Source organism: Stigmatopora argus, chromosome 4, assembly GCF_051989625.1.
Source record: "Stigmatopora argus isolate UIUO_Sarg chromosome 4, RoL_Sarg_1.0, whole genome shotgun sequence".
NCBI lineage: Eukaryota > Metazoa > Chordata > Actinopteri > Syngnathiformes > Syngnathidae > Stigmatopora > Stigmatopora argus.
Window position 1 is genome coordinate 11,815,867 of NC_135390.1, and position 27,056 is coordinate 11,842,922.

The window sequence follows — 27,056 nt, forward strand, 5'->3', positions numbered from 1 at the left end:
TGTCTTTTGCATGCCTGTGGCATCTTTGTGCGTATGTCTGGTTTGTGTGTAGGACAGGGAAATAGACATGCAGCAGTGTGTAGGCCAGCAGTGCCTGTTAATGGAGGAACAGCTGATGATACAGCAGCAGCAGATGGTGGAGGATCAGAGGTGGCTGGAGCAGGAGGAAAGGCTGCTGGTAACACACAATACTATACTACACAGTAGCCCAACAGAATGGAAATATAGATATAGATAAACAAAAAATGTTGTTTTTATTCACCTAATGCGTCACATAAGAGTATTGTTTTAAATAACCTCATTTTACAATGGTATGTTAATTATGACACCCATTTGAGTGTGAACTTGATCAGTGTTATTGTTACCTGAGTGGTTCTAACTTTCATTTTGATTACAACTGCTGTTGTTGTTTTGGCTGAAGAACACAATCACATCTAAACAGAAGTACTGTAATGTGATTACTTTGGATTGCAATTTTGGCCAATAGCTTCTTCCCTTAGCTCTTCTATTTCTCATAGCTCACAATTGTTCCTAATTTGAGGTTTTAAATTAATGTCAGCATTAATATTTGGATTTTTATGGTCAAACTCATGGCCCAAAACTGTCAAATTCCACTGTTTTTTTCCCTCAACATTACTCACTTTGTAGAATCCATGTGTGCCTAGGCCTCTTGTTATCGTGGATAAAAAGGGAAAAAAATGCAGGACTGCCTGAGCTAGTTTAAAAAGTACTTACACATAAATCATAATGAAACAAGGATCTTCGTTGCTACGATACGAGGCAAACCCTTTAATGCATATTTCTACAAACCTGCGTGTTTGTGAATGTGTGTGAATGTGTTTGCAGGCAGGTGGGGCCTATGTGAATTCCAAGCTAATGATAGTCTTTGAGAATCTGACAGCTCAGTCAACATACATGCACACCCACTAAGCGATGACACACGTGTTCACTGAAAAAGATTGTGTAGTTTGCAGTCTGGATTTAAAATGCAGTGCACCTTCAGGGAGGGGCTGGTGTGAGGAGGAGGAGGAGGAGAGAGCTGGACTTTAGGGGAGAAAGTGGTCGACGTGACTGCTCATTGGCAGCGTACTCCATCCCTCCTCTCTTTTAAAAGCTAGTTTCCCCTTCTCATATAAGTGTGCTGAAAGTTTGGATGCATTCTGCACCACATTAACCTGCTGGCAAGAAGAAGCAGTGCTAGACACATTACCAAAGAAAACATATATGAATTCCATTGCTATGCTGGTCTTCAAGTCCTGCCTTGGACAGCTGGTAGGCAGAAGGGAAGGGATTTTACGTGTATATTTTGGGGGTATTTTTCTTTGTTGAACTTGGAATTAATTTGAAAATGTGTTCTAAAATGGATCGAATATTCGTGTGTGAAAGCAGTTCTATTACAAATCATGTGCTTGAGTTTTTGTAAGTGATATCATGTTTTTGCATCAAACATCATTTTGTTGTTGCTCTCATTTATCTGATTATATTGTACTAAAGATTGACTACTGTATATTTCATCGCTACCATTATTTTTCTCTTTCCTTTTTAGTGTTGTATTTATTTTTATTCGTTTCATTTTTATGTCCTTTTTTTTAGAAACCAGAAACCAGAAGTTCTCGAGGGAGTCTGGAACGAGATGATGGAGTACTCCAGCCACCAGTAAGTCCCTCCCCTTTTCTGTCCCCATCATATTGTGTGTTTTTTTTTGCTGTCACCAGCAATAAAACAAAACGGGAGTGTTGTAAAAGAAACATGTTCATTGAGTATGACTCATTACTAATCCTTATGTGCATATTTTCAGTGGTGGTGTGAATATTATTCAACACTATATTTTAGTGAAAACCATGTTTACATATTCCACGTTAACAAAATAACAAAAAAAATCTGGTCATACTATCAATAACATTACAAACTGTATTGTATTTTTACTGAGATAATGAAAATGTTGTCTCAACTCACAAATTTATGGTTTTGAAATATGTAATTTTACAAAAGGAAAAAAAATCAATCTGCAACGAGAGTGACATAGTCAATATTGATATTTATTCATTTATAGCTGCAAGGTTTTTAGTTTTTCACAATAATTTGAGTAAAATAGTTCTAACATAATTATTGCATTCATTTATTTCATGGCGATTTTCGGTTGTTTTTTTAGTTCCAGCAGAAAAACAACTTGAATGCAGCGAAATCAAAACTCGCTGTCTGTGGTTTCAAGATTGTTTAATGTGAAATCAACGCTTTTTCTATGCAGATTGCCATGGGCACTATTTTATATTGCTGAAGTAGATAGATTAACAAAGAGGCAACTATGGTATATGAGCATTTCCCTTGAATGAAATTTGATAATTTCTTTGATCAAACCTGACTCTCTCATGACATCCTTGTGCTGCAGAAAAGTGGTGGGAAATCACTGGTAAAAACACAAACATGTCAGAAATGAATGAATCCAGGTTCTGGTTGGTCTCGTTGGAAATTGGTAGTAGCACGCGTTTATTTTGATTTCAGCAGAGGTTTGTGATCCTGGAGCAGGAAGTAACCCATTTGTGCAAGGTCAGCAATGTGGGGTCAGTGGATTCCCACATCACAGCTGGTTATTAATAGAAAAGCATTGCGTGAACACAAACAGTCATTTTTGTGCTTCTCTCTGCCTCTGCGTGCCACTGCACTTTGTTCATGTGGAGTTTACTGTGTTCGAGCCAAATGTAGCCACCTGTAATTACTTCCAGAAAAACGCAGTTAAACTATTCTGAGTAAAAGTATAGCGTCACAGGAAAATCCCACGTAGGTAGCCATGTTCAAGCCTGGAATTAACATGCTTTCTTGGTTGTGAGCTCACTATTAAACAGTTCTTAATTCGGGTGTGATGAAGGACGCACTGATTTTAATGAGTACAATTTTTATAGCAACCGATGCCTTATCTACATTTTTGTATCCTACTGGGGGTTCGTTGGATTTGTGTCGGTTTTTAGCAAGAGGCTCAGTTTTTGTAACATTCCTATTTTCTATTATTTATAACTGCGTTTGAGAATTCATCTTTTTTATCCCTTTAGAGCAGGGCTGGGCAGTTTATTAGTCTCTAAAAATCTGCACTGGATTTATAAAGCAAAGTCAGTGGAGGAAGTAGTTTATAGTTTGAAAATGTTGTTATTTGTTTTTTTATTATGCATTTTTATTGTATTTGTTACTTTTTATATATACTGTAAATACATTTATACATTTTATAAATAAAAAACTAAATTTATGACATTAAAATAAACAGAAATGTACTTGTGTTATGCTCCCAATAACACTTAAGTTTTTTTTGTAGTATTTACATCAATTTAGTGTTGCTTGAGATTGGTGGCACTGTCCAATCCATTTTGATTGTCAGAACCTGGCTGTCTCGCGCTGTAATTAGAGTGCTGTATAAGAAGTCAAGAGTATGAGGCAACTAGTCTTGTTTTTTGTTTTTTTTAAACGTGGAATTACCATGGGCCAATCTAGTAATGTAACATGAGCACTGTTGATATTTGATTCACTCTGACTTGGTCCTAAGACACAAAGCTGTTGTTGAAAAAACATTTTGAGATGTTTCGTTTTCCGCAATTTGAATTAAACAATAATACCGTACATGAATGTTCACATAGCTTACCAGTGAGAAGAATTTTCTATGCCACAAAACTTTGGCCTTGCAGCTTAATGTTGCCCTTGGCAACAGGGATATTTCTATCTATGTAATTCATTACACAGCCTGAACTCCTCCTCCCATAGAATGTGGTTTGTGGTGGGAAAAATCTCCCTCTTATATGTGGGGGGATGTGTTAGTATAGTCAAATATTTTGGGGTGTCTGTGGTTAAGAACCCACAAGTCTCCTGCTGCACAGACTTTTCGGCCATTGCTTCTGTTTTCTCTCATTGAGAAGCCAAATAATTCATCTGCCAATTAAAAGCTGAACTTGACTGATATGAAACTGCATTATTTTTGTGTGCAACCAACAATTAGTCAAGGAATGCTTATTGCCAGTTGTTTTTGTGTGTGTGTGTGGCCTCACAGAGCCTTTTTATCTTCACATAACATGATGATAGATCCTCCACACACATGCACACACCATTGCAAATTACATAATAAAGGTGGATGTGTGATTTGAACATTAAGTTGCATTTTCAACTTTCCTTAGACTTCCAGTCTCGCCTGCAAATTTGTTTAATTTACTCTCAGGTTTCTACTTATGTGCACATACTCACTAACCCCAAATATTGTTGATGTGTTTGTTTATGCAGACGGGAAACCAACACATCTACCAGCCTGTTGGCAAAGCAGGTAATAGACAGGCCTGTAACCCTTAAATTACAGTCGTGCAACCACAGTTTTTTTCCTCTTTCCATTCAAACCTCTGAAGCGTGCATTTAAGTGCATAGCAGCGATTTGGCTTGCTTGAAACAGATATAGAATTGTCTCCATACAGCAGACAGTATTTTTATTCTAAAGCATATTATGCATTTTGTTTTGTTTTGACAGTGTAAAAGCAATGTTTTGTGGCAATAAGGAATACCCTCCATCATAAACTTTTGTCTCTACATGCTAATGTTGACTCCTGTGAGATTCTGGAGCATAAATAACAAAATACAACGATCGTAGCTTGCCTTTCTAGAACTAAAACGATGTTTCTTGTAGAGCTTGTGGCCCCCCCAAAGAAACCACCACGACCTGGCGCCCAGAGCCAAGGGTGCAGTCTGGCCGGACTAAATGCTGCAGACAGCTACAATGATGGAGTGAAGGTACAAAAGACAGTTTACATAATGCAAAAAGCCTTTTAAAAAGTTGAACATATTAATATGCAGTACACAATCTATTTATCTATGTAATTTTTTTCATCAAACTAAGGCAACAAACTATGATCTACCTTCTCCAATACAGTACAGTGCATGTTTTACTGCTTTTCCAATAATAAATTGTCTTTTTTTTCTTTGCCTGCTGCCGCTGTCCTTCCCCCTTCTCCCGCTCTGCCTTACTATTGACCCCCCAGCCTTGGCGGGTGAGCAGCCCACTGTTTGTCAGTCTCCTTGTTCACCTCGTCTTCATTTCATGACTGTTCTATTAATGACTTATTTCTTTATCGCCCTTCCCTTTTATTGCAGTGCTAAAGTAGGACCATTTCCCCCCTTAAGCAAACATGAATTTTCACTAACAATATTAACTTATTTGCCTCAATGAAAATGTAATGCTGAAGCTTTGGGTTTAAAACAAAACAAAAAAACAAAAACAAAAATATATATATTTATATATATAGATCCTTTGTATTATGAGCATTTTCTTTTTCTTTCCTAATTGTCTTCTGTGCCCTTTGTTGATCCTTTAATTGTATGGTTTGTTTGGTTTTTTTCATCAAGAAACTAAGACACACGCAAACATAGAATCAACAACATGATATTTTAGTACAAAAAGGATGTGTTAACCTGCCTTTGCGAATTGTTTAATCTACATACATTCATAAATAGTACATTCATTCTCGCCTTAGTGCCATCTCGTGGCCATTAAAAAGACTAGTGCATAACAAAGTGGAGAATGGGAGTTGGTTAGTTTGACAATCACGTGTATAATTTGGTTAAATTAACTTTAATTTTATGTGATTCCAAAGAAACTTGGCAAATGGGTCAAAGAATAGAAAATACAGTGTTTATATGTGTTTGTGTAGATTAGAGTGGAATTATCACTTAGATCTCAGTCATCTCCCAACTGGAACGATTATCCTCACTATGGATACGGGACTATCCCAGTCAAGTATGTTCAGTACTCGGTGTACACATCAAATTATTTTCCAGCCAATCAGAGCGTACACGGGGAAAAATAGCCATTACACATTGAACGAGTATGATGGTCATTTTAAGAAGTGTTCAGCCTTGACCTAAATCTGCACATCCTGAGTTCACTCATTTAGTTTCTTCGACCTAGTTTATTGTTTTTGGAACATTTATATTGTATAGCTCATCTGTATTGTCTCAACATTCGTTTTGGTTCTAGGTGAATTTACTTACATAGAAGATGCTCATTAATGTTTTTATTTGACTTGGCTCAGCTACAACCCCAAGAAATCAGCCCCCCACCCACCGCCAACCTGGACCGCTCCAACGACAAGGTGTACGAGAACGTGACAGGATTGGTTAAAGCTGTGATTGAGATGTCGAGCAAGATTCAGCCAGCTCCCCCTGAGGAGTATGTGCCCATGGTCAAGGTAACAGAGATAAACTATGTTGGTTTCATATATATATATGATTTACCTACATCCCAAATTGCGGGCACTAAATTACATGTTCACTCACTTAAGCAGATGATGTACGGTGTAGTTATTTACTGTATTTAAACAGTGTTACGGTTACAGTGGTTAACATTAATCATTTTTTAAGATTAGGGTTATGTTGATTATTGTTTTTATGTACAGTTCAACCTTATGCATTGCTGTATTTTATTATTGGCAGTCAGAGTAGCCCTTGGGGAGCTAGAGCTTTTGAAGTGGTATTTGGTTTAAAAAGAAAAAAAATAAGAAAGACTACTTATTAATAAATAAGATATGAATTTAAACATCTCCAAAATTGCCCTTTTTGATATGTTGGAATACATTTTTATAATTTTGCAGAAAAAAATGTTTCAAAAAGTGTAACATAGGTCTCCTTTTCCCCACACTGGATTCTCTGAATTTGTCTCAGATTTTTGCATGGGCAATCAGGTTTTTGCCTGCACGAACCACAAATCACGCCATCTGCATCTTGTCAAATTCACTTATAAATAAGAGTTGTCAGTTGTTTGGATACTATTGACATCATCGGGGGTCAATGGTCTATCGGGCTGTGTGGCTCATAATTGAAAAGATATTGTGGTTTCCTGTTTTCAGGATGTGGGCCTCGCATTGAGGACGTTGTTGGCCACAGTAGATGAGACACTACCGCAACTGCCAGCCAGCACACACAGAGAGGTAACAACATGCTCTCTCTTCATAGAAACATGCTCATATACAGTGTCTGTATACGTTCAGTATTACTGCATATCTTCATTAATTTTATCATTGTACAATAAATCTTTCTTTTGCAGATTGAGATGGCACAAAAGCTTTTAAATTCTGATTTGGCAGAGCTGATTGGGAAAATGAAGTTAGCCCAGCAGTATGTGATGACCAGGTAGATCCCAAACTCACTGTGCATGATTTTATATTCATATATATTCAATATATACAAATATGGCAAAACAAAAATTGCATCGAAAATGCACTGATGCAAATATCCATAGACAACCCATTGATTTGTACCTTCTTCCATCTAGTAGAAGAGCATTTAATTGTTCTCCCAATTACTAAATGTCTTGTGTGAACAATCACCATCCTAAATTAACAGTTTATTGGACATTCAGAATGTTACAATTTTATTCTCATAGATTTACATGGTTTTAGTCAATTTTGCAGCATCATTTTCACTAGAAAAAAAGTGAAGAAACAAAAATTATTCTCTGAAAATAGTTGCCCTTAAATGACTTGAGGTATTTGAAGAGTGACTTCAAAGTAATGTTCTGCCATGAGTACTTTATTTTCTTTCAGGATGGGATGGTGTTTTATGGCTTTTCCTTCCTGCAATAACTCATGTCTATTTCGTAATGTATTCTATTCAGTCTTCAGCAAGATTATAAGAAGCAGATGCTAACCGCAGCTCACGCACTCGCTGTGGATGCCAAAAATCTGCTGGATGTCATTGACCAATCCCGGCTCAAGATGATGGCCCAGTCCCGCCCACACTAGTCGCACACCCGGATCCGTATACTTCCTTATCAGTAAGAGCTGTTGGAACTTTTCATCCAGAAGTGACGAGTGGGGCGCCCCCCTCCTCGATGTAACCACCAAGCTGATCCCTTATTTACTTCTTCACCACTGTGAGATCTTTTAAAGAACTGAGCAAAAACAATTCCTGAATCAGGGATTTGTCAATGTTGCTCGTTGTGGACTAAACTGGGAGAAAGAGGAATAGTGGATTTCAAGTAGAACACCATGAGCCCAGCGCTGCTGATGTTGTTGGGTCCAATCCGGATGTGGTTGTTGGATTAAACCAAGCCATCAAAACTTCTTGAAGAAAGAGATTGCAGCATAGCAGCAGTTTTGCTGTGGTCATGTGAAACACAAACTGTTTTTTCCCCTTCTTCCTTCGTCTCACCTTTTTTATTTATAGCATCACAACACTAAGGAGAGACGATACGTGACGCTAAATGGGGGAAAAAAACTTTATTTTCTCTTTCTTTGCTTCTCACTGACATCCTTCCTGTTGTCTTCCTCATTCAGCTCCAGTCTGAGGAGTATGAAAGATTTAAAAGATGCTACCTCAGACCTCACTGAGTTGCTCTTCACTGACTGCGCTTCTGTGGGTGTTTTTGTTTCTTTCCTTTTTGACTTGCAGTCTTCTTCATCAACATAACTACACATTTCCATCACAGTGGAGGAAAATGACAAAGGTTTGTGAAGGAATGACCGACGTTTGTTTCCGAACAAGGTCTTGTCTCTGTCACAATTTCACTATCTCCCACACACCATCATGTCTGCCAATGAAAATGAACTTGACCAGGGAAACTTTGATGCCACATGCAGAGGTTTCCCCGGCCTGACGTGCTGAGCCACTTAACTGGAACGTCATCTCGCAAACTCACGAAATGAACACAAAAGCTCACGTGTGTGTCGTGACAAAATAGTATGGAGGAGAGCATATTTGCACAGCACCAAAATGAATCAAGAGTAGTTTGACCCAGGTTTGGTGATCATGTCTAACCAGCCAATCAACCTGTGGGCAAGTAGGGTTACAAATGTAAAATAAACTATTTTATCTCTTTATTGTTGTGTAAATCTGTTCATGTTGGTATAATGTAAACTGTACCGGTGTGCATCACTGGTCAATTGTACAGAAGTCGTACTAGGTGACACTGGTTTTATTTTGTCTTTTGGCCTTAAATGGCCTTCTTGTTAAATAGCAGGAAAAACAATTAAATAAAAATTATGCAGAAATGGAATTAAGACAGTTATCATTATGTTGGTCCGTCTCCTTTTACGTTTAATAAACATTTTTTTTCACCTGAGCCACTCACAACAATGTTGATAAATTGTGCCAACACTTATTATTTAGCTATTCACATATACGTACATTAATATTTCTCAATCGTGGATCGTGTGGTTTTATTGAAAAAAAATCTTCTTTTGCATTTAAATAAAAATATTGCATGATTTTCAATTGACTGCTGTAATAAAGAAGTAAATACATTCCATTCAGGAATCAGTCAGGGTAACAATGTACGTGATATCAAGCTTAATGTCCGTTATGGCATTTTTGCACTGTTTTTTTTTTTTAATCTATTTTTGCATTATACACAGCTTTTGCTGTGTGACTGTATTTTCCCTCTGTCTCTCTTGTCAACAACTCATTAGCATTGCATAATGACTCAGTCAGATGACCCATCTGAACATTGTTTAATCTTCAGGTATATATATACAGACAATCTGTGAGAAAGGTCAGTCAGAGATAGCAAACACCTCTTTTCAAATGAAAAAAAAAATAGACAAGCTTAAAATATTCTTCATATTCAGCCAATTCACATTCACAATATGAATATGGGTCAAAAGAGCATGTTGTACTGTGGGTGTCAATTATCAGGTGATCTCATTGAGCTGCAGTAAAACAATTACCCATTACAGGTGTATTTATGATGCGTTGGCAGGAAATGGAGTTTTAGAAAGGATGCGATGAATGAGGGAAGGATCGGGAGCTGCTGCTCAAATCCAGCATCTGACTCATGATTGGTTGCTTTTGTGCCTGCTCACTGAGTCTTGACTTTCTTGCTGTGTGATCCACACTCTGATCTTTTGGCTTTTGGAGTGAAACACCTGATGTAAAACGGGACACGATAATCAAGGTCTGTCATTATTTCCATCAACATTAAGATAGAGTTGATTGTCACACTAAAATCTGTCCATGTTTATCAGGGACTCAGTCCAACATTTTTAAACAATGTGCAATTTACCTTCTCTGATAGAGGTAGATAAAGAAAAAGATCTCATCTCTGAAACAGGAGAGTTGGTGAGAAGACAAGAAGGCATCAGAGGAGGAGAGGGTGGCAATGCAGGAGCACATGTCTGTCACCAGAGTGTTGACTCCCTGGTACCAAAGGAAAAATAATCCCAATGGTGGAAAAAAATAGATACAGATAAGTGAAGTCTCTTAATATTTGGAAGGAAAAGTAATCCAACTTACTCTATACATCAACACTGCCCCCTGCAGATGGCTCACAGACCTCAGCTGATGAGAAAAGCCACATATAAGATCTAATAGGTGAGTGCTACATTCCAGTTTTAAGATGTTAAGGAACAGACTAAAAAAGATTTTAAGAAAAGGACTCACCTTGTGGTTAATAAATAACTGAGGAACCATAGACAGGAAACCAAATGCGTACACTCCTGTGAAATAAGACACTTATCACAACTCCAAAAATGAACTGTAATATGCATCTTATGTCAGTGTCTTACTGGGTATTGTTATATGTCATGTAATTGCAGTCAAAGTTACTCAAGCATTTTAATTTGATTTATTTGCAAAATGTGGTAACTACAATTTAAGAAATAAACAAAAAATAGCTGATGTTGTTTTCCAACTTCACAAAGTACCACTTTTGTTGAAAATTGTTCTCTCAAAAGTTTAAAAGAAGCATATTTATAATTTAGTAAAACAGGTTATGACCCTCAGTAGTTGTTATTTCATAGGCAAATATTCCAGTGGAAATGTAGCCGATTTATAAATTCACACATTTGGCAGCTGAAGGAAATTGAAAATAGCACAAATAACATGATAAAAAAAATGTATATGAACTGACCTGTGACCAGGCTGTTGATCATCCAGGAGAAATAACTGTAAAAAAAGGAATGCATGAATCTACTCATTTACAAAATATTTTGGATTCTTGATTAGGCTGGAATAAAGAATTTCATCAAACGTGGTGGGAATACATTTCACTACCCTGAACCAACATGAATTCATTTCATCAGTCAACAACATTTATTAATCATGTGTATTTTGAGCTTCATCTTTAAAGTATTTTGTCACCCATTTTACAATAGTTTCATTGATTTATATCAGTGTGTTTAAATACACAATTCAACTAGCTTGATACAATATTCCGGTGGTAAGATTGTGCTCTGAATAAAATTGAGACAGAATAGATATTAAAACAACTGGGAGAAGCTCACCATTTTTGCCGTAAGTAGGCCAGGGAGAAAATAGCCCCACTGACGCACAGGGGATAGATCAAGTAGGACAAGTATGTGGACGCCTGGAGAGAATCACAACACATAAAATAAGAAAGAAAAGAAAAAAAACATTCCATGACATCATCACAATGACAAGAAGAAGCACCTGTTTGTCAAACTCCACTGTACGCTTTTCTTCTTCATCCATCTTGTTTACCTTCATGTAGAGAGTGAGATTTGTTCCCTTGTTAAATTCACACAGATGCTGACATGAATGTGTTTTTTTTTCAGCACTCACCCAGAGTCGTCCCCACTGCACGTTGATCCGAAATACTTTAAACACTTTCCATACCTGATGAGACAGGAAGCCAGGTGCCCACTTCAATTTCCATATGGTGTTTTTTTGTTATCCTCCCTCCATTTCTGACAAGATATACCTCCACACATGCTGCCACCCCAACAGGAAGTAGCACCAACAGGCTGGTCTCCTCGAGCAGGCGCAGGAAAATCAGCAAAGTGCCAAAACTTCGCCACAACACTTTTTTTTGAAAGTGGATAAAACACACTGCTTTGCAATCTCAAATTGTTTCATATATAAAACACAGTTTTTACTTTGGGAAAGCCTCTTACCGGATTTCCTGGACATTCCAGCCATGCTCTTCTTTTTCCTCCAAGAGCCGACGTCATTTTTCAGAGCCAGAAATTCACAGATGAGCTGTAAACATTTGAGGACAGCCCTCTTTTTAAACTATACCGTGATCTCCATTTTCAATAGCACTTTAACATAAGAGTATGCTGCAGCACCATGGAATGGTCAAAGTATTTCCAATCATATCTGTGAACAATTTTGAATATTTAATAAATGTTCATGAGTTTGTGTCCCTCCATTCTTACTTGCAAAGCTGTGATGAAGGCAGTAAGGACTAGGAGGTACAGATTAGAACCCACCAGGGTCCCTTTAATCTCATCAATGTACTCCTCTGAGAACCCTGCACGAAGGAGAAGAAGGTAATCGATTTTGGGTTAATGTTTACGCCCTAATTGCAAAGAATTTCTGTTGAAGGGTTACTCCATTCATCCTCACCAAACTGCCGAAGGGAGTAAACCACATCCTGGAGATGGACCCAGAATCGGAACCGTGTCAGAGAAATGCCCTCATAGGACACAGTGAGGGGAAGATGGGTAGTGCTTCTGTTGATCTCCTGAGAAAAAAAATGAAATAAAGAGGTAAATGTACTGCACTAGCACTACCTACACTAAATGAAAAGTCACAGTGGAAATAGACGTGCTGGGGAATTTAAAAAGACAAACCCTGTTTACGAATTTTGCCATTTAACTCAATGTTAAGTAATGAAAATAATGGCTGCCTTTAGATTCATCCTGAAATTCTCAGTTGTGTATTCTTTACCATGAGATCTCTGACTCTGAAGCTGAGCTCGTCAATCAGCAGTAGAGGAAGGTAGAGGATCCGTCTTCCTTCCTGTGAGCTGACAGAGAATATTAAGTTTAAATGGATGCATTGATGTCGTTACTACATTTCATTATGTTATTTACATTCTAACGTAGCGGCGCATATCACTTGGCATTCCTCCCTTGGTGAATGGGAAGTCCTCTGACATCATTGTGACAGACAGGCGGGGTCTCCAGTGGGCTACCGGTTGCTGTAATTTGGAGCCCTAACAAAGTAGTGATGCCCAGAAAACACAAATGATTTGTTCAAAAATATAAAACTATTTCACTAGATTAAACAAGATTCTTTCCACTTGTGTGCACCTGGTCCAAGTGTTATATGCTCCTTAAGTATCACATCTTTTCATAAAGCAAATGCCTATCGTGCAAAGCCTTTATAGTATTCATTTAAATAGTACAATAATTAAAATCCCTCCATGAAATAAGTAGATATTTTTAACTCATCCCCAATGCAGGTTTTTCTTTCTTTTAAGTTTCCATAATGCAGATGAATAATTTAATAAAAGTTAGTGTACCTTCTGTGTGTCTCTGTGCCCTTCTGCTTTTGCAGGGCTGATGTGGGTTGTAAGCAGAGCAGCGTGGTGGACCTCTCGGCTGTCATCCAAAGGGGAAACGCCAGACTTGTGAACGTACACCACCGCATACAAGCTGCCATTGGCTCGAGTCTCTTCTGGCAGGGGTATGTTCACCTGCCTACACGGATAGAAGAATGCAACATAGTAGGCAAGTGGGAGTAAAAATAGATATTATGTTCAGAGGCTTGTCTGAATCAATTACATTTACATAATACAAAAAAGTTAATACATAATACATACATGCTACAAAAAAATGTTTTCAATTAGAATTAGGATTTAAACGAGCTTGGATTCCAAATTTCAAACACTTAACAGTGACAACAATTTTTCTTAACAGAGGATCATAAAAGCCAAAATTGCGCCCCCCATATTGATGACTGATTCAGTTTAACTCTTATTACAGAAATGTTTACGTAGTTTGTTTTCACTGGCTGGCACATACAATACAAACAAAAACGACATATTTACAGAATCATCCTAATTGTTTGTTAACAAGAATTCAAAATTAAAGCCCAATTTCAATTTGTTTTTAGAATACGTGTAGTTTATGTTTAAAAAAAAAAAATCTGTATACCAATTAGAGTATACACAAACATCCGTGCATTAGGTGAGGGTAAAACTCACCTCTCAAATGTAGACTGAGGATCAAATGAATCAATTCTTAGAGCCAGGTTAAGCTGACTGTTGTCTGGAAGGAGGCAGGTGAACAGACTCAACTGGACGGAAAACAAAAACATAACACAAGTTCTTAGTTCATCAGTAGATTTGGGATTGAGCACCAGGAGCTACCTGCAGTCTGGGTTTGGCCGACAGATACGAAGCGATGCAACCCATCCCTCGGTCCTCTTCACAGGGTTTGGTATTGAGGAATCCGTATAGTAGCCATGCGGTGTGGGCCATGTACACCACAAACACCCCCAGAAGGAGCTTGGCCATGGAGCTCCTCCTCCCCCCGCTGTCCGCAGGCTTGGTGCAGCACGATGGGAACATGATGCAGGGTCTTGAAAACAACAAGAAAAAGCAAACAATGGGCTGAAACGGGAATTGGGTTGCAATCGAGGTGGATTAAGATCGCCTCCGGCCGCGTTTCGGCACGCCTTCTCTGCGCCGCAGCATCTTCCTTCTCTCGATGCTGATGCTGATGCTGATGCTGATGGAGCTCCGCGACTGCGTGTGGAACTTGAACGCATCATCATACAAGGGCATTGATGTTTCAGTATCTATTCGTTTAAAATGCTAATGTATACAAATAAATAAATGATTTAGATGAACATTCTAAAAAACATTGATTATAATTACAAGTTGTGATGCCTGTTTCAACAACACTTGCATGCATGAAGAGTGAAGCTCCTCTCGTTAAGATCTTTGTCGTCTTCGCGTTGCTTTATGGGTAAGACGCATCTTGTCTCCAAAGTTTTCAGTGGCTAAAAGCGCGACATTTATTGCCTGTTGTGTCCATGACTCATTTTATGTTTAGCGACGTGAAGCTCTCTTGTGCTCCCCGTATGTGAGCGTACTGTCAGTAAGTTTTAAAATTGATAATTCGATATAGAGTACAGAATGTCACCTGTTAGCTTCTATGCTAACTAGCATAACACGAATAACAGGATGACGGTCGCTTACAGAACGCTACATCATTTGGACGGTATTTTAAATATACCAGCAAAAAATGAATACCTCATACTATTGTCTTTCCCTGCCGTTATGTAATAGATCCTTCCTACCCGAGGTTCAAAACACAAGTCCATTCTTTATTAATTCATCCTACCCTAGCTATTGTTGATACTACAGTGATGTTTCTGCCAAACAGAGGACACGTGCATTCGAAACACCTGTTAAGATTAGTTAGTGCTCTTTCATGGATGGGTGGGAATCAAACCCTCGATCCTTTTGTTGGTCGTGCCATGTTTTGCTGCACAAGATACACAGTACCACCACTGCACAACAGTCAAGGTGCTCTCAAGGCACTTTGCAGTCATTTCGTGTTTCATTCAAGAAGAAGAGGTCCAAATTGCTTGAAGAGAAACAGGAATCTGTTGCAGAATGCATGGCCTGGTAAGTAATAATGGCAATACGTTTCTGAACATATTTTTCTTCATTCCTCAGATATTTGCTTGTTTTTCTTAAATGTAAAAAATAAAGTGACAACTGTAGCAGAGGAACGGTAGAATTAATTCATTCATGTTCTGAACTGCTTATCCTCACCATGGCCCTGGGGGGTGCTGGAGCCTATCCCAGCTAAGGTGGGTAGGTGGGAGACACCCTGAATTGCTGGCCAGCCAATCACAGGGCACAAAGAGACAGATGACCATTCATGCTCACACTCATAACTATGGGCAATTTAGAGTGTTCAACCGGCCTACCATGCAAGTTTTTTTGGATGTGGGAGGAAACCGGAGTACCTGGAGAAAACCCACTCAAGCCTGGGGAGAACATGTAAACTCCACACAGTGAGGACTGAACTGGGATCGAACCCACGACCCCAGAATTGTGATGCTGATGTGCTAACCACTCATCCGCCAGGCTGCCAATGGTAGAATTTCTGTTCCCAATTAGAGTATTACCAGTGGGTTTTTTTTCTTTTTACAGTGACCTTTGTCCGCAGCAGAATGACCGAAACTCCCCTTTCCACTGTGCCACCACCTTTTGTCGTGGTGAGCACTATTTTAATAGATATGGAGGAGAGTGAATTACACTACATCTTTTCACAATAAATTGAAATTATATTTCTTGAAATGTTGATACTTTGCTCAATTTGCCTCCATTTGCATGTCACATTGTTTTTTTTGTATTGTTACAGATGAGATTTGACCAAGAAGGAAATGTCACATCATTCGGTAAGTGTTAAAAACAGCAGTATCTCATTCACAACAGCCACCTGAAGGTGGTTCATGTGAAAATAATTTTTGTTAAAGTTCACCGACTATTTTTGGTTGGTTTGGTTTTCTCTTAGAGAAAAAGAAAACAGAGCTTTGTCAAGAGCTAAGTCTTCAGGCTAGGGATCTTCGCTTTCAACACAGTACCAGCCTCAGCACCAGGAACAACTGCATTATCCTACGAATGGAGGTAAGCCAATAATTGATCAGAGTTCCTCAGGCCAGCAAAACGTAGCAATCCCATTTAACATGACACATTTAATAATCACACTATTTATTTATTAATTTTGTATAACACTGAAGCATGCAGCAAAAGCACATTTTTACTCTAATAATCATGTTAAATGAAATATAACACCGGATTTGTGCACAAGTTTGAGAAGGCCAAAATCAGTGTAAATGTTGCTTGAGCCTCTTGCATCATTTCCCCTGCGGACATTCTTTCACAGCTGCCACTTTGCAGTATGTCCCTTCGCGGGTTTGGGTAATGCTGAAATAGAAGTAACAGGAGTCTTTGCGGCTTTCCATTTTACAGGGTGCGTGAATATCCTCCTTGCTCGCCACTTTTGTCAAAATGAGGTGGTTGCATTCGTCTTCACACCTGAAAACCAGATGATACGTTCAGTTAGAATGGAAAATTTAAACATTAAAAAAATGACCTATGAAGTTAATAACCTCGAAGATCTGACCTGTCTTTTTTGGGTCCAGTCCCAAACGCCCGGCAGTCCACACATTCTGCATGATTCTCACAAGGGCTTAAACACGAGGGGCAACTCTCACAGGTCGGGCCCCCGTAAGGCGGATCACAACGACAACTCCCACATTGACACATTCCTTTATTGTTACATAGCATCTGATTTGCTGCCATGCATGTGGTTGTGTCAAAGGTGCAGGTGCAATCTTCACTAGTCCAGTCATTGTCGCAAATGCACTGTCCGCATTCGCACCTGCCATGCCCACCACATATCCTGCAGACAAAAAATGTATTAAAAGATGCCGATTAGCAGCAAGTAAGAATAGATTGTGTTTTGATACCTGTTGTTGTGGTAAGGACAATCAAAATTGCTACACTCACAGAACATTCCGCTATATTGTTCATTTGGGTTTTCTCGAGACTGACATTCGCAGTAGCCATCAACACACGTGCCCCTATTGCTGCATAATGGAGAATTTGGTCCCTGGCGGCAATGTTTATCATCTCTGTCAAAGCCTGACTCTAGGTTGATCTGGCAGTGTTCTCCAAGGTAGGGTTGGTAGCATTCACAAGAGCCGCACACCAGAGTTCCGTGGCCCTCACAAGTTGGGCTGTTTTCTTCACGGTTTCCTTTGCAGTCGCATTCACCTGGAGAATATTATTTGTATGTGCCTTAATTTGACTTTTGGAATACCATTTTTTTTCCTTCTCTCTCTCCAAAGCGTATGTCATACTCACAATCTAAAATTATTTCCATCTTGAGACTTTGTGAAAAGCCTCTGGGTGTAATGTGGACTAACCAGGGTTCTGTCCTGTTCTGAGTTGAGTTCTCACTAGTTGGGTAACAATGGGAAGCATCCATATTCACCTAGGCAAAAAGGGTACCATCATTATTATGATTTTTTTTAACATTCTCACAAAGAGAAACAAATTAAAGAGACTTAAGAGCAGATTTGTGGATGTAATAAAGAAGAGTTGCTGGAGATAAATCAGAAGACAAGAGGTGGACGAGGATGTCATGTACTAAGGCACGTGTGTCAAAGTGGTGGCCCGGGGGCCAAATCTGGCCCGTCGCATCATTTTGTGTGACCCGGGAAAGTAAAACATGAGTGTCGACTTACTGTTTTAGGATCAAATTAATATGAAGAGTATAGATGTATATTAAATTTCCTGATTTTCCCCCTTTTAAATCAATAATTGTAATTTTTTAATCATTTTTTTCTGTGTTTTTAGTTCAAAAATCATTTTGTAAAATCTAAAAATATATTTTAAAAAAAGCTAACATAAACAATGTTTTAGATCTATGAAAAACTGAATATTCAGGGCTTCTAATCCAGTTCTTTTAATCCATTAATTTAAAAAAAAAATCTAAATTTTATATCTAAAATAGTCCGGCCCACGTGAAATCAAGTTGACGTTAAAGCGGCCCACGAACAACCCGAGTGTGACACCCTTGTACTAAGGCAATCTCATTAGGTAGGTTTAAACTGAAAGGAAAGGAGTATTTTTAAGCATACATTTTGCATAAGCCACTAATGTTCCATTTGCAAGCACTTCCCCTAAACCCGCCTCAAATTTGCTAACCTCCACCAGCATGTTCCCATGCCGAATGTTGCTGAATGTGATGTTGACTTTAGCCGGCAAGTGGTTGGTGTCAATATCCATCTCTGGAGTTAGAGGGTTTCTCGCCATGGTGTCGTAGTAAAGTGCAAAGGACTGTCTTACAGCAGGCCGCAAATGGACGCTCACTTCCTGGGGATGCAGGAACAGAGTGCCTCCCTGTTTGGGGTTCTTTGCTGTAAAAGACCATTGGCGATTTCACATTGAAATTTCATGTCAACATTTTTTTGCAGCCTTTCCTCGATACATATATATATAGTTAGAGGCACCACAGAGTAATCCTGTTTTACCTACTCTCATTCCTGGTGACATGAACACTGCCTTGAGGGTTATACATGTGACGTGTGTCACAGCCTGACTTCTTTAGCCCACGCAAGGTATTACATCGATGTTTCAAATGAGGGCCAGTGCACCACACACACTGTGGGTCCAATCTGATGCACTGGCTGCAGTTGGACGCAGTCAGACACTTTTGTTTTTTAGCCCAACTGGATGACAGAAGTGGCAACAGCAACAGGAGAAGACAACCCATCTTGACAGCCATTCTAAGGGCATAGAATTGAGTTGTAGCCCAAACATTTATACCTTGTAGATAGGATAATGTATTGATATATTCTCCATTATTACAAATACTTCATTGTTTATTTCCTGGTCAATGTTTTTTTAATCATATTTACTTTTGGGATTACTATTACTGTAGTCAAGTTTTCTTTTTCACAGTACAAATTTTGTATCCTAGGATAATTGGTTAAAAGCTGGCCTGTATCATTGACAAAACACACTCTAAATTGTTATACACTGTGGCTACTTCAAAATATATATATATATATATATATATATATATATATATATATATATATATATATTTTTATATATATATATATATATATATATATATATATATATATATATATATATATATATATATATATATATATATACATATATATATATATATATATATATTTATATATATATATATATATATATATATATATATATATATATATATATTTCAAATTTGTTTTCTGTAAGTCAACCATAAGTACAAGTAACTTACTTGATTTCCTGATTGCTTTTTCTTGGCTCTTCAATTAGCAACACTTGAATAACTTTAACATGAAATTACTTTTTGCCCCTTTCGCAATACAGCTACCCGTATATTGCATGTAAAATTTGTAGCGTATTGTAACTCGAGGGAAGAATTATGAATCTGAGGGGTCAGCTTTGTCAGGTTGCAGCCCATTTATCGATGTACTTGTTCCCTCCAAATATTTACTGTTCAGACAATTGGACCTTAGACTCTTGGATTGCATGCTTTAAAAATGATGTGAGGGAAAAATTGAAAGCAATTCGATCGGAAAAACAGTGCTACCCTTGCAAATGTTGGAACCCATGACCTCTATGTGCCAATATTTGCTTCTCCACAGTCGCTGAAAGCAATTGTGACTCCCAATTGCCTTTTGGTGTTGGATTTCCGTGGTCTGGGATTAGAGCGCTGGCTGGTTCTAGAGCTTGCCCCACAACTGGCTTCACAGACTCACTCCCTCCCTTTTGAGTTCAGGGCTCTGGAGGCCATATTGCAGCACAGGGTGAGGCTAATCAGTTATTTTTCCAAGCTCCTTTGAACTACTTGTCAAGACAGGGCTGAAGCGTGTTTTCAACAGGTAAACAATCTTCAAACCCGATTGAACGAAGTTGAACCAGTAATATTGGATATTTTGGAATCACTTGTGGATCCCAAAATCCTGTCTGCCGATAGAAGTAAACTACACATACTGTTACAGAACAGTAAGAGGTAACCAAACTAATATGAGCAGATTTGAAAGAGCCTCTGTGGATAACACTTAAAGACTAAGCAGAACAATTATTTTATTATGAGTAGTAGTAGTATTGAATTGATATGAATTATGTATGTCACATTTGTTTCAAATCGCCCACAGTGGTTCTAATGGTTATTTTGTTAAAATTTTTATTTCTTCAAAATCTTAACAGTTTATCAGAGTTGGAAACGGACATTAAGGTTTTTAAGGATTCCCTGCTGAAGATTTTGGATGAGGATGAAATCATTGAAGAACTTTGTCTCACAAAGTGGACAGATCCAAGAGTTTTGTGAGTCTTTGGATGTACAGTTGTGAATTAGCACATTGCATTTGGCAGAACATTTTCCCCCAATCAAAAATCATCCTATTATGAGCTACTAATTGCATTAGAATCATGCTAAAGATCATCATTCCTCAATTTTGTCAAGGACAATAATGGTTTTCTTAGTGTGAAGAAAAATTGTGGACCTTGTAGCTATAACATTCTATAAACAAAACTTTCCACCCAGAAAGTGAGGTGTACTTTTAACTCAAAATATGTACAGGTCACCGATTTTATTTTCACTGTACAAGTGCTTTTGATTGTACACAAGTAATTTTGATTTTACATTTCAGACCGTATTTGTTATAAATTTCTGCATATATTACCGTACATACCGTACTTTTTTCAAATTATTCTTATGTGAGATTTTTTCTTCACAGTAAATCTTTGTCTTTCCAGTGAAGAGAGCAATTTAGGGATTGATCATGCGGAGGAGATGGAACTTTTATTGGATAATTACTACATGCAGGTAATAGAGTTTATCTGAACCATTAATTGAATTGAATGCTTTTATTGTCATACAAGTATAATAAGATTTAAAGCTTTCACCACGCAGTGCACAAAAAAAATAGACAATAAATAACTAAGCCAAAGGGAGAATGTCCCTCCCTTATACTTTTACTTTTGCTTTCTTTCACTGCTCTGGGTTTGAAGCTACCTACTTTTTACTTATGCCGTTTTTTGTTTTTTCACTTTGGGCTGTTTAGGCTGAAGAGTTGGGGAACAAAGCCAGGGAACTGAAAGGCCTGATTGATGACTCGGAGAGTGTGATCTTTATTAATCTGGACAGGTTTGTATTACTCTTGAAGAATCTGATCCAAATGACGCAAAAGGTAACTGTTTTCTGTTTTAGCCATCGAAATGTGATGATGCGTTTGAACCTGCAACTGACCATGGGTACATTCTCACTTTCCTTATTCGGTCTGATTGGGGTTGCTTTCGGCATGAATTTGGAATCGTCTTTCGAAGAGGTGAAACGTTTTTGTTTTTCTGGCAATAACAACCAAAATGATATCTGCTGACACGCTATTGTGTATTTCCAGGATCCTCGCGTTTTCTGGCTTGTTACAGGATTCATGTTCCTTGGAAGCGGCTTGATTTGGAGGCGCCTGCTGTCTTTTTTGGGACGACACTTAGAGCCAGCATTACTTCCACCAGTAATATTGTCTTCTTATACTTCTGATTTTAGGCTCACAAATAGTTGACAGAATTGATGACTATTTTTTTTGTTAGATCCCTCCAGTTTGGAAGAGAAATCTGAAAACATCAGACATGAAAGCTGGGGTGAGATGATGGTCCCCACTTTATACAGCCTGTTGGACTGACCTCATATTTTCTCCAAAGAAGGCGCAAGTCTTTGCTCATCAGGGTCCTCTTGAACTCTTGTTTGTATGTTTATACGCACGCAGTGTGTTTATTTTGGTCCATTGTTGCAAATGCCACTTCACAGTGTGATATCTCATAGAAACAGAAGGGTAAAGTCATGTGTCGTTTCCTAATTTTATATGATACCGAAATGTATATTATGTACTGTAAATGTCCTTATTGTTATTTTGTTGCTTAACAATTTATGATCACATTTTAATCATAGGTTTCCAGTCTCACTAGAGACTTATTTTTATTTAAATATATTGTACTTTAGATACTTTAAATAATTAATTGTCACTCCATTGATTAAACAGTCCACGGTGTTGACACTCTTGATATAACGACTATTGTCATCAAATATAATGACAATGTAACTAGTGCTCTCTGCCAAGGTAAATTGAATGCCAATATTAGCAGCATTAGTTTGGGAGATCCATCTTTTTCATTGTAGTTGCCACTGTCCCTGAAAGAGTTAATGCGCGGTTTGATGCAACCGCTAGTCGGCAACGTGCAGCCTGAGTCCCCGCTGCAGGGGGGCTGTCAAGCGGCATCACTGTGGGTTGAGAAGAAGAAGAGGAGAAGGAGGAAGGGGGGTGATGCATCAGCCCGCCACCCCCGTGCATCTATCTCCATCCAGCCAGGGCGGGTAGGCTGTCCCGGGTGGGCGATGGCGGCGCCCCCTGCCCGTTTGGACGATGGCTGCCCGCTGAAAGGAGCTGAGACGCTTCTGTGTAATGTTCTCAGCGGTGGTACTAATGAGGATGATGATAAAGATGGGGGGCTTTGGGGTTTACGCAGGGGGAGCAGCGATCTAGCGCCCACGGAGGACCTGATGAGGGATTCTGACCGGACTTTGTCTTTGTGCTTCGGGCTATGGAGTCCCACGAAGGTCAGCAGCGAAGCCCTGACCACGATCGCCGAGGATACGTTGCTACAGTCGGATGAGTAAATCGCCTTGTCGTTGTTTTTGTTTATGTTTATGCTGCTGCTCTTGTTGGCCTGTACTGTGCTGTGAATTCGGAGGATGCTTCACACGTTAAAAGCTGGCTTTGGTATTTAAATGTCTCTCACAGTCATCCATTTCTTTTTTAAAGTGCTGATCTAGATATGCTCGGGAGCAATCGCTAATCATAATAGCTCGTATGTCAAAGCCTCCTAAACAGTCTTTCGATTTTGGTTTTAACCATTTTATCTTAATGCTGTTTCAAACACAAAAGAAAATAGATTAAAATTGGATGGACAGAGAGAGGGAGGCCACATTCAGTTGAAGATTTGGCTCAAAATTTAATTGACTACATATTTATTAGGTTCACAACTTATTTATTTATGATTTGTTTATTATTTATTGATTGTTTATTATTATTATTTACTGTCATTATACTTGTATAATGACAATAAAAGCATTCAATTCAATTATGAAAATAGTGCTTATTTATTAGTACCTCCTTATTGAAATATTAATAGCCATCTTTAATAATGACGAGCTTGAATAAGTCTGAATTTCTTCTCATGTCCCCACAGGATCTGGAATGCTTTAACCAAAAGCAACAAGCAGATGACGGCTGTAGATTGGAAGCATTCGAGAGCCCGCTCCCTCCTTCGCCCTGCATTGAACTCGGAGGAGAAAATGGTTAGTGACTCCCATTTCTCCCTCCCTCCCTCCCTCCCCCCCTCCGGCCTTCCCGGAGTGTCCCACTTTTACTACCCACTAAATCTCTCCTCCATTCATCTGAAAAAACTCAGACATCTTTAGAGCCGGAGATGCTTTTAATCCCTCCTCCCCTGTTGTGGCGTCTACTTAGAGTCCGTCGAAGGAGGTCGCGGCGGATGCGTCTGAAGTCGAGGAGCTCCGGGAACAGCTCGACATGCACTCCATCATTGTCTCGTGCATCGTTGAGGAACCGCTCTTCACAGCAGAGCAGGTAAGTGACGAGTTACCGTTAGTTTATTTTATTAAATAGAGATGTTGCAACAGCTTCAGTTGGTTTTGGGGGCGATATAAAGGTGATTGTCACTGGGGTCATTGCAGGCGTGTATGTGTGTTTACTGACTATGTAGGTGATTGAAGAGATCGAGGAGATGATGCAGGAGTCGTTTGACCCTGAAGCACAGCACTATCCTGCACAGTCTAAGCTGTCCGTGCTCTCTGTTGATGTTCAACATCCCACAAGAAGTCCCAGCTATGAAGAAAGTGAGTGTGTATACAATTCGCTGTCATCCAGGTCTCAGAGGAAATGAGGAGAGTGTTGAAGATGTTTTACCTTTTAATCCAAATATGAGATACAATGATTAATCAATTAATTGACAGGTAATTGCTTTTTGGGATTTAACCTTACAGCTGTAACTATTTTTATATTTCTGCAGTCCTCCTTTAAAGCAGTCAGATTTTCTTTGAGGTTGATCAAAATAAGACATTTCCAAACGTCTGCTTTTACTTAAGAAAACTAGTTTTATTTATCATTTGTCGGTGCATTTTTGGCATTATAAATATTCTGTGTATTAATAATTTGGAATGTATATTTTTGTATTCAATTTCATAGATTTCATGATTTAAATAAAACTAATCTATATTTGGAGGCTGACAAAATCAAACAATGTGAATTCAGTTATGTTATATTGACTATAACTAAATATACTGTATATCTTACTCAGTGTTTCAATTTGTGTGTACAGGATTGCATAAACTCAGTAAGATGGAGCTGAATGAGCGTCTGGAGGAGGCAGAGAGTGCTATCAAGAATCTCTCAGAAGAGCTGGTGCAGCACCTAGCTCTCAGGGATGAGCTGCTCTTCGAGAAGGAGGTGAAAAACACGTTCATCTCGGCGCTCATCGATGTGCAAAACCGACAGAAGGAGCACCGGGAGGAGCTGAAGAAGAAAAAGAAGCATAAAGCGGCAGCGATTTCGCAGAGCCACACGGAAAAGTCACTTGGATCTGTGAGTTTTTTTTACTTCAGGACCAACCAGATGATATATGCTGATTTGGTATTTTAGCTTTTTTGGCACGTCATGTGACATTTCTTGTTATTCTTGTCTCTTATATTTTTCTGATGTTCTTCATCCTCAGCGTTTCAGCATGGAGGGGCTCTCCGCCGTTATTCAAAACAGCTTTCGGCAAACATTCGGGACTGGATGCAGTGAAAGACAGGTTCATTTCTATTGTTCATTTTCGGGACTCACCGTAGATTTTTGGGTAAAATTTCAGAATTTAATATTAATTGTACACAGTGGATCAAAGGTTTAAAAGTATATTTTTTGACAATTTACTCAGTGGATATTAAACTTCCCATCAGTTTTGATCCATGCTATTATTTATATTTTCGGGAGTGCAATTTTATTCCAAGCAATAAACAACGTATGGTGTATGAGTCTTGATTTGACCAAGTTTCATAGGAAAGACGTATAATTAATTTTGCATTTTAATTTCTCATGCCATGAAAGTATTTGACCACCATCATACCGTATGAAAAAAAGGGACTCCCTCCTTCCATTGAGGACCTCCAGATCTTGATCAAAAGTAAATTTCTTTCCTATTGCATCATTAAGTTTGACTCCGTAGGATCACCATTAAGTGATGGATCTGTTACATTTCAGTCCTACATGCAATGAGAGACGACAGTGACAAGGTTCCAGCACTCCTAACAGATTACATTCTCAAAGGTAGGCTCTTCACCAAATGGCTTATGCGTGCAATGCAAATGTTGCTAGAAATACTCATTTAACTGTGTGTTAAGATAAGTAATTAGGTAAGCTTGCTAGTAATATTTGACATTCCAGTGTCCACATTTGTGAGGCATATTTGCCCACCAAGTTCAAATGTTTTATAATTGGAATATTTATTCAGGTTTACACACATTCTTTTTAGTAGTTGAAATGTTTCCGGTTGGCTCGACTTTTTCCCCATTCTTTGTGTTCTAATTTATGGTTTAATGCTGTCTTCTATTTGCTAGCTTTGGTTTAAGCCACACTCAGGGAGGTTTGTGACATTCTTCAAATGACCTGCACTTTTGTGGTGTTGTTACTCACTGTGGCACCCTTTTCCACACTGTAACTGTGGTGCACTTTGACCCCTGGCTTCACTAACCAAACTGCACTTGCACACTTTGTTGTTTAATGATTGGTTGTCTAGTTTTTGTCCATCTATGGCATTAGGTAACTAAATTTAAATATACACTGCCACAACATTACCTAAAATTTAAACTATTTTCAGATCAATAATAATTTCACTATGTTTAATAACAAAAATTATAACAATTACAGAATAGTCAAGAGTTGTCTTTTTTTTTTTTGCTTTTGTATCAGATATTATATGAATGTTCTTAGTGTTGTGGTTGATAAATGTGTATTGTAATTTCCCCATTGCTTTTTCTACTTAGTGATTATAAACATGACTCTATTCTGCAGCCTCACACACATTTATTTGCTAAACTATATCTCTGTGTGTTGTTTCAGTGCTTTGCCCAACATAACCAGGAGGAATTGAGCATGACACTTGGGAGAGCCTTCAGATGAGGATTGTTTATCCCCAAACCTAAAGCACAATTATAAGTTGAATGCTTCATTTTTGCATGTTATTTCTTCAAGATGTGTTTTGTTGAATTGTGTTTCCGGTGATTTTCACAACCATGTAAGTTTGGATCTTTAACTATTTGGATTCATTTTCTGTCAAAGGAATCTGCCCGAGTCGCAATGTGAGCTTCGTAGCTGCTCTGCTTGTGCGATGCAAAGGGCTTTGCATTAATCCAAAGTGCTTACGACCTGCTGAGCAATGATCAAATGTGCACAAAGCACAACGGGGCTCCCGGCTAATCTACACAGAGGTCAACTCGTATTAGCGACCCAGCTGCTGCTACTTGACGGTGAGAAATAAACACCCGAACAAAGAGTTCGCAGGGGTAAGATGTTCATGACATCAGGGATCATAACACACAATCACTAATTCAGGCAAGCTTCATATATTTCAAAAGATTTGCGTTATGTAACATCAGTATTCCACTGACTAGAGATTACAGCCACTGTGAAAGTTTGCACTGATTTAAATTAACTAATTGACTGACTATGCATTTTAGTGA

General features: G+C 38.5%; 5 protein-coding genes and 1 long non-coding RNA gene across 22 annotated transcripts in view; 4 read left to right on the forward strand and 2 right to left on the reverse strand.

Annotated features, from left to right (window-relative positions):
• Window positions 1–9,013, forward strand: part of LOC144073199 (focal adhesion kinase 1-like) — a 36,144-nt gene extending 27,131 nt beyond the window's left edge. For 7 of the 14 annotated variants that reach the window (XM_077598852.1, XM_077598851.1, XM_077598846.1 and 4 more), the window contains 8 exons: window positions 53–178; window positions 1,594–1,656; window positions 4,240–4,297; window positions 4,652–4,755; window positions 6,054–6,209; window positions 6,867–6,947; window positions 7,064–7,149; window positions 7,634–9,013. In XM_077598852.1, coding sequence (XP_077454978.1) covers window positions 53–178; window positions 1,594–1,656; window positions 4,240–4,297; window positions 4,652–4,755; window positions 6,054–6,209; window positions 6,867–6,947; window positions 7,064–7,149; window positions 7,634–7,760 — 801 coding nt within the window. In that variant the 3' untranslated portion in view covers window positions 7,761–9,013. Of the gene's footprint in view, window positions 1–52; window positions 179–1,593; window positions 1,657–4,239; window positions 4,298–4,651; window positions 4,756–5,003; window positions 5,027–6,019; window positions 6,210–6,866; window positions 6,948–7,063; window positions 7,150–7,633 lie in introns of all 14 variants that reach the window. The other 7 variants (XM_077598847.1, XM_077598858.1, XM_077598859.1 and 4 more) reach the window with 4 other exon arrangements.
• A 437-nt stretch (window positions 9,014–9,450) lies between these two features.
• LOC144073202 (lipid scramblase CLPTM1L-like) lies at window positions 9,451–14,651 on the reverse strand. 2 transcript variants are annotated; one of them, XM_077598861.1, is made up of 17 exons: window positions 14,072–14,649; window positions 13,907–13,998; window positions 13,223–13,400; window positions 12,792–12,913; window positions 12,646–12,724; window positions 12,322–12,439; window positions 12,132–12,226; window positions 11,868–11,952; window positions 11,675–11,775; window positions 11,536–11,589; window positions 11,404–11,454; window positions 11,238–11,320; window positions 10,865–10,899; window positions 10,396–10,451; window positions 10,249–10,293; window positions 10,019–10,152; window positions 9,451–9,881 (listed from the first exon to the last, which is right to left on the reverse strand). In XM_077598861.1, exons 1-17 carry the CDS (start codon window positions 14,270–14,272, stop codon window positions 9,815–9,817), a joined length of 1,596 nt encoding a protein of 531 aa, XP_077454987.1. In that variant the 5' UTR covers window positions 14,273–14,649; the 3' UTR covers window positions 9,451–9,814. The 2 variants fall into 2 exon arrangements, with proteins under 2 accessions (XP_077454987.1, XP_077454988.1); XM_077598862.1 differs by lacking the exon at window positions 13,907–13,998 and having other exon boundaries at window positions 13,223–13,396; window positions 14,072–14,651.
• On the forward strand, window positions 9,463–11,646 carry LOC144073208 (uncharacterized). The gene is made up of 3 exons (XR_013300032.1): window positions 9,463–9,910; window positions 10,067–10,326; window positions 11,529–11,646. It is a non-coding gene; the product is annotated as an uncharacterized LOC144073208 (long non-coding RNA).
• On the forward strand, window positions 14,453–22,316 carry mrs2 (magnesium transporter MRS2). Of its 2 annotated transcripts, XM_077598866.1 has the most exons (13): window positions 14,453–14,672; window positions 15,204–15,337; window positions 15,872–15,936; window positions 16,083–16,119; window positions 16,236–16,348; window positions 19,903–20,064; window positions 20,140–20,270; window positions 20,468–20,584; window positions 21,017–21,086; window positions 21,325–21,407; window positions 21,471–21,588; window positions 21,661–21,774; window positions 21,851–22,316. In XM_077598866.1, the coding sequence occupies exons 1-13, from the start codon at window positions 14,590–14,592 to the stop codon at window positions 21,908–21,910; spliced, it is 1,287 nt and encodes a 428-aa protein (XP_077454992.1). In that variant the 5' UTR covers window positions 14,453–14,589; the 3' UTR covers window positions 21,911–22,316. The 2 variants fall into 2 exon arrangements, with proteins under 2 accessions (XP_077454992.1, XP_077454991.1); XM_077598865.1 differs by having other exon boundaries at window positions 14,454–15,337.
• LOC144073412 (integrin beta-1-like) lies at window positions 16,461–19,678 on the reverse strand. Its single transcript, XM_077599191.1, has 7 exons — window positions 19,533–19,678; window positions 18,767–19,017; window positions 18,437–18,648; window positions 17,591–17,720; window positions 17,194–17,500; window positions 16,848–17,126; window positions 16,461–16,759 (listed from the first exon to the last, which is right to left on the reverse strand). Exons 2-7 carry the CDS (start codon window positions 19,014–19,016, stop codon window positions 16,579–16,581), a joined length of 1,359 nt encoding a protein of 452 aa, XP_077455317.1. The 5' UTR covers window position 19,017; window positions 19,533–19,678; the 3' UTR covers window positions 16,461–16,578.
• Window positions 22,317–22,333: 17 nt separating the features above from the next.
• On the forward strand, window positions 22,334–26,584 carry fez2a (fasciculation and elongation protein zeta 2a). 2 transcript variants are annotated; one of them, XM_077598864.1, is made up of 10 exons: window positions 22,334–22,930; window positions 23,507–23,615; window positions 23,788–23,907; window positions 24,044–24,176; window positions 24,659–24,921; window positions 25,052–25,132; window positions 25,426–25,501; window positions 25,579–25,644; window positions 25,935–25,960; window positions 26,437–26,565. In XM_077598864.1, the coding sequence occupies exons 1-9, from the start codon at window positions 22,461–22,463 to the stop codon at window positions 25,943–25,945; spliced, it is 1,329 nt and encodes a 442-aa protein (XP_077454990.1). In that variant the 5' UTR covers window positions 22,334–22,460; the 3' UTR covers window positions 25,946–25,960; window positions 26,437–26,565. The 2 variants fall into 2 exon arrangements, with proteins under 2 accessions (XP_077454990.1, XP_077454989.1); XM_077598863.1 differs by lacking the exon at window positions 25,935–25,960 and having other exon boundaries at window positions 26,437–26,584.
• The last annotated feature ends 472 nt before the right edge of the window (window positions 26,585–27,056 follow it).

Excerpts from the sequence above, each read along its gene's own strand:
- mrs2 (XM_077598865.1), top strand. The coding sequence starts at position 15,076 with ATGTTTCTGCCAAACAGAGGACACGTGCATTCGAAACACCTGTTAAGA. Across the intron at positions 20,585-21,016 it reads TGGACAGATCCAAGAGTTTT|TGAAGAGAGCAATTTAGGGA; the intron begins GTGAGTCTTTGG and ends TTGTCTTTCCAG. Across the intron at positions 21,408-21,470 it reads ATCTTTATTAATCTGGACAG|CCATCGAAATGTGATGATGC; the intron begins GTTTGTATTACT and ends TTTCTGTTTTAG.
- LOC144073412 (XM_077599191.1), bottom strand. The coding sequence starts at position 19,016 with ATGGCTGTCAAGATGGGTTGTCTTCTCCTGTTGCTGTTGCCACTTCTG. Across the intron at positions 17,501-17,590 it reads GATGGAAATAATTTTAGATT|GTGAATGCGACTGCAAAGGA; the intron begins GTGAGTATGACA and ends AATATTCTCCAG. Across the intron at positions 17,127-17,193 it reads TGTCCTTACCACAACAACAG|GATATGTGGTGGGCATGGCA; the intron begins GTATCAAAACAC and ends TTTTGTCTGCAG.
- LOC144073202 (XM_077598861.1), bottom strand. The coding sequence starts at position 14,272 with ATGTTCCCATCGTGCTGCACCAAGCCTGCGGACAGCGGGGGGAGGAGG. Across the intron at positions 11,590-11,674 it reads GGGTGGCAGCATGTGTGGAG|GTATGGAAAGTGTTTAAAGT; the intron begins GTATATCTTGTC and ends CTGTCTCATCAG. Across the intron at positions 11,455-11,535 it reads TGCAGTGGGGACGACTCTGG|GTAAACAAGATGGATGAAGA; the intron begins GTGAGTGCTGAA and ends CTCTACATGAAG.
- fez2a (XM_077598863.1), top strand. The coding sequence starts at position 22,461 with ATGCGCGGTTTGATGCAACCGCTAGTCGGCAACGTGCAGCCTGAGTCC. Across the intron at positions 23,616-23,787 it reads TGAACTCGGAGGAGAAAATG|AGTCCGTCGAAGGAGGTCGC; the intron begins GTTAGTGACTCC and ends GCGTCTACTTAG. Across the intron at positions 23,908-24,043 it reads CGCTCTTCACAGCAGAGCAG|GTGATTGAAGAGATCGAGGA; the intron begins GTAAGTGACGAG and ends CTGACTATGTAG.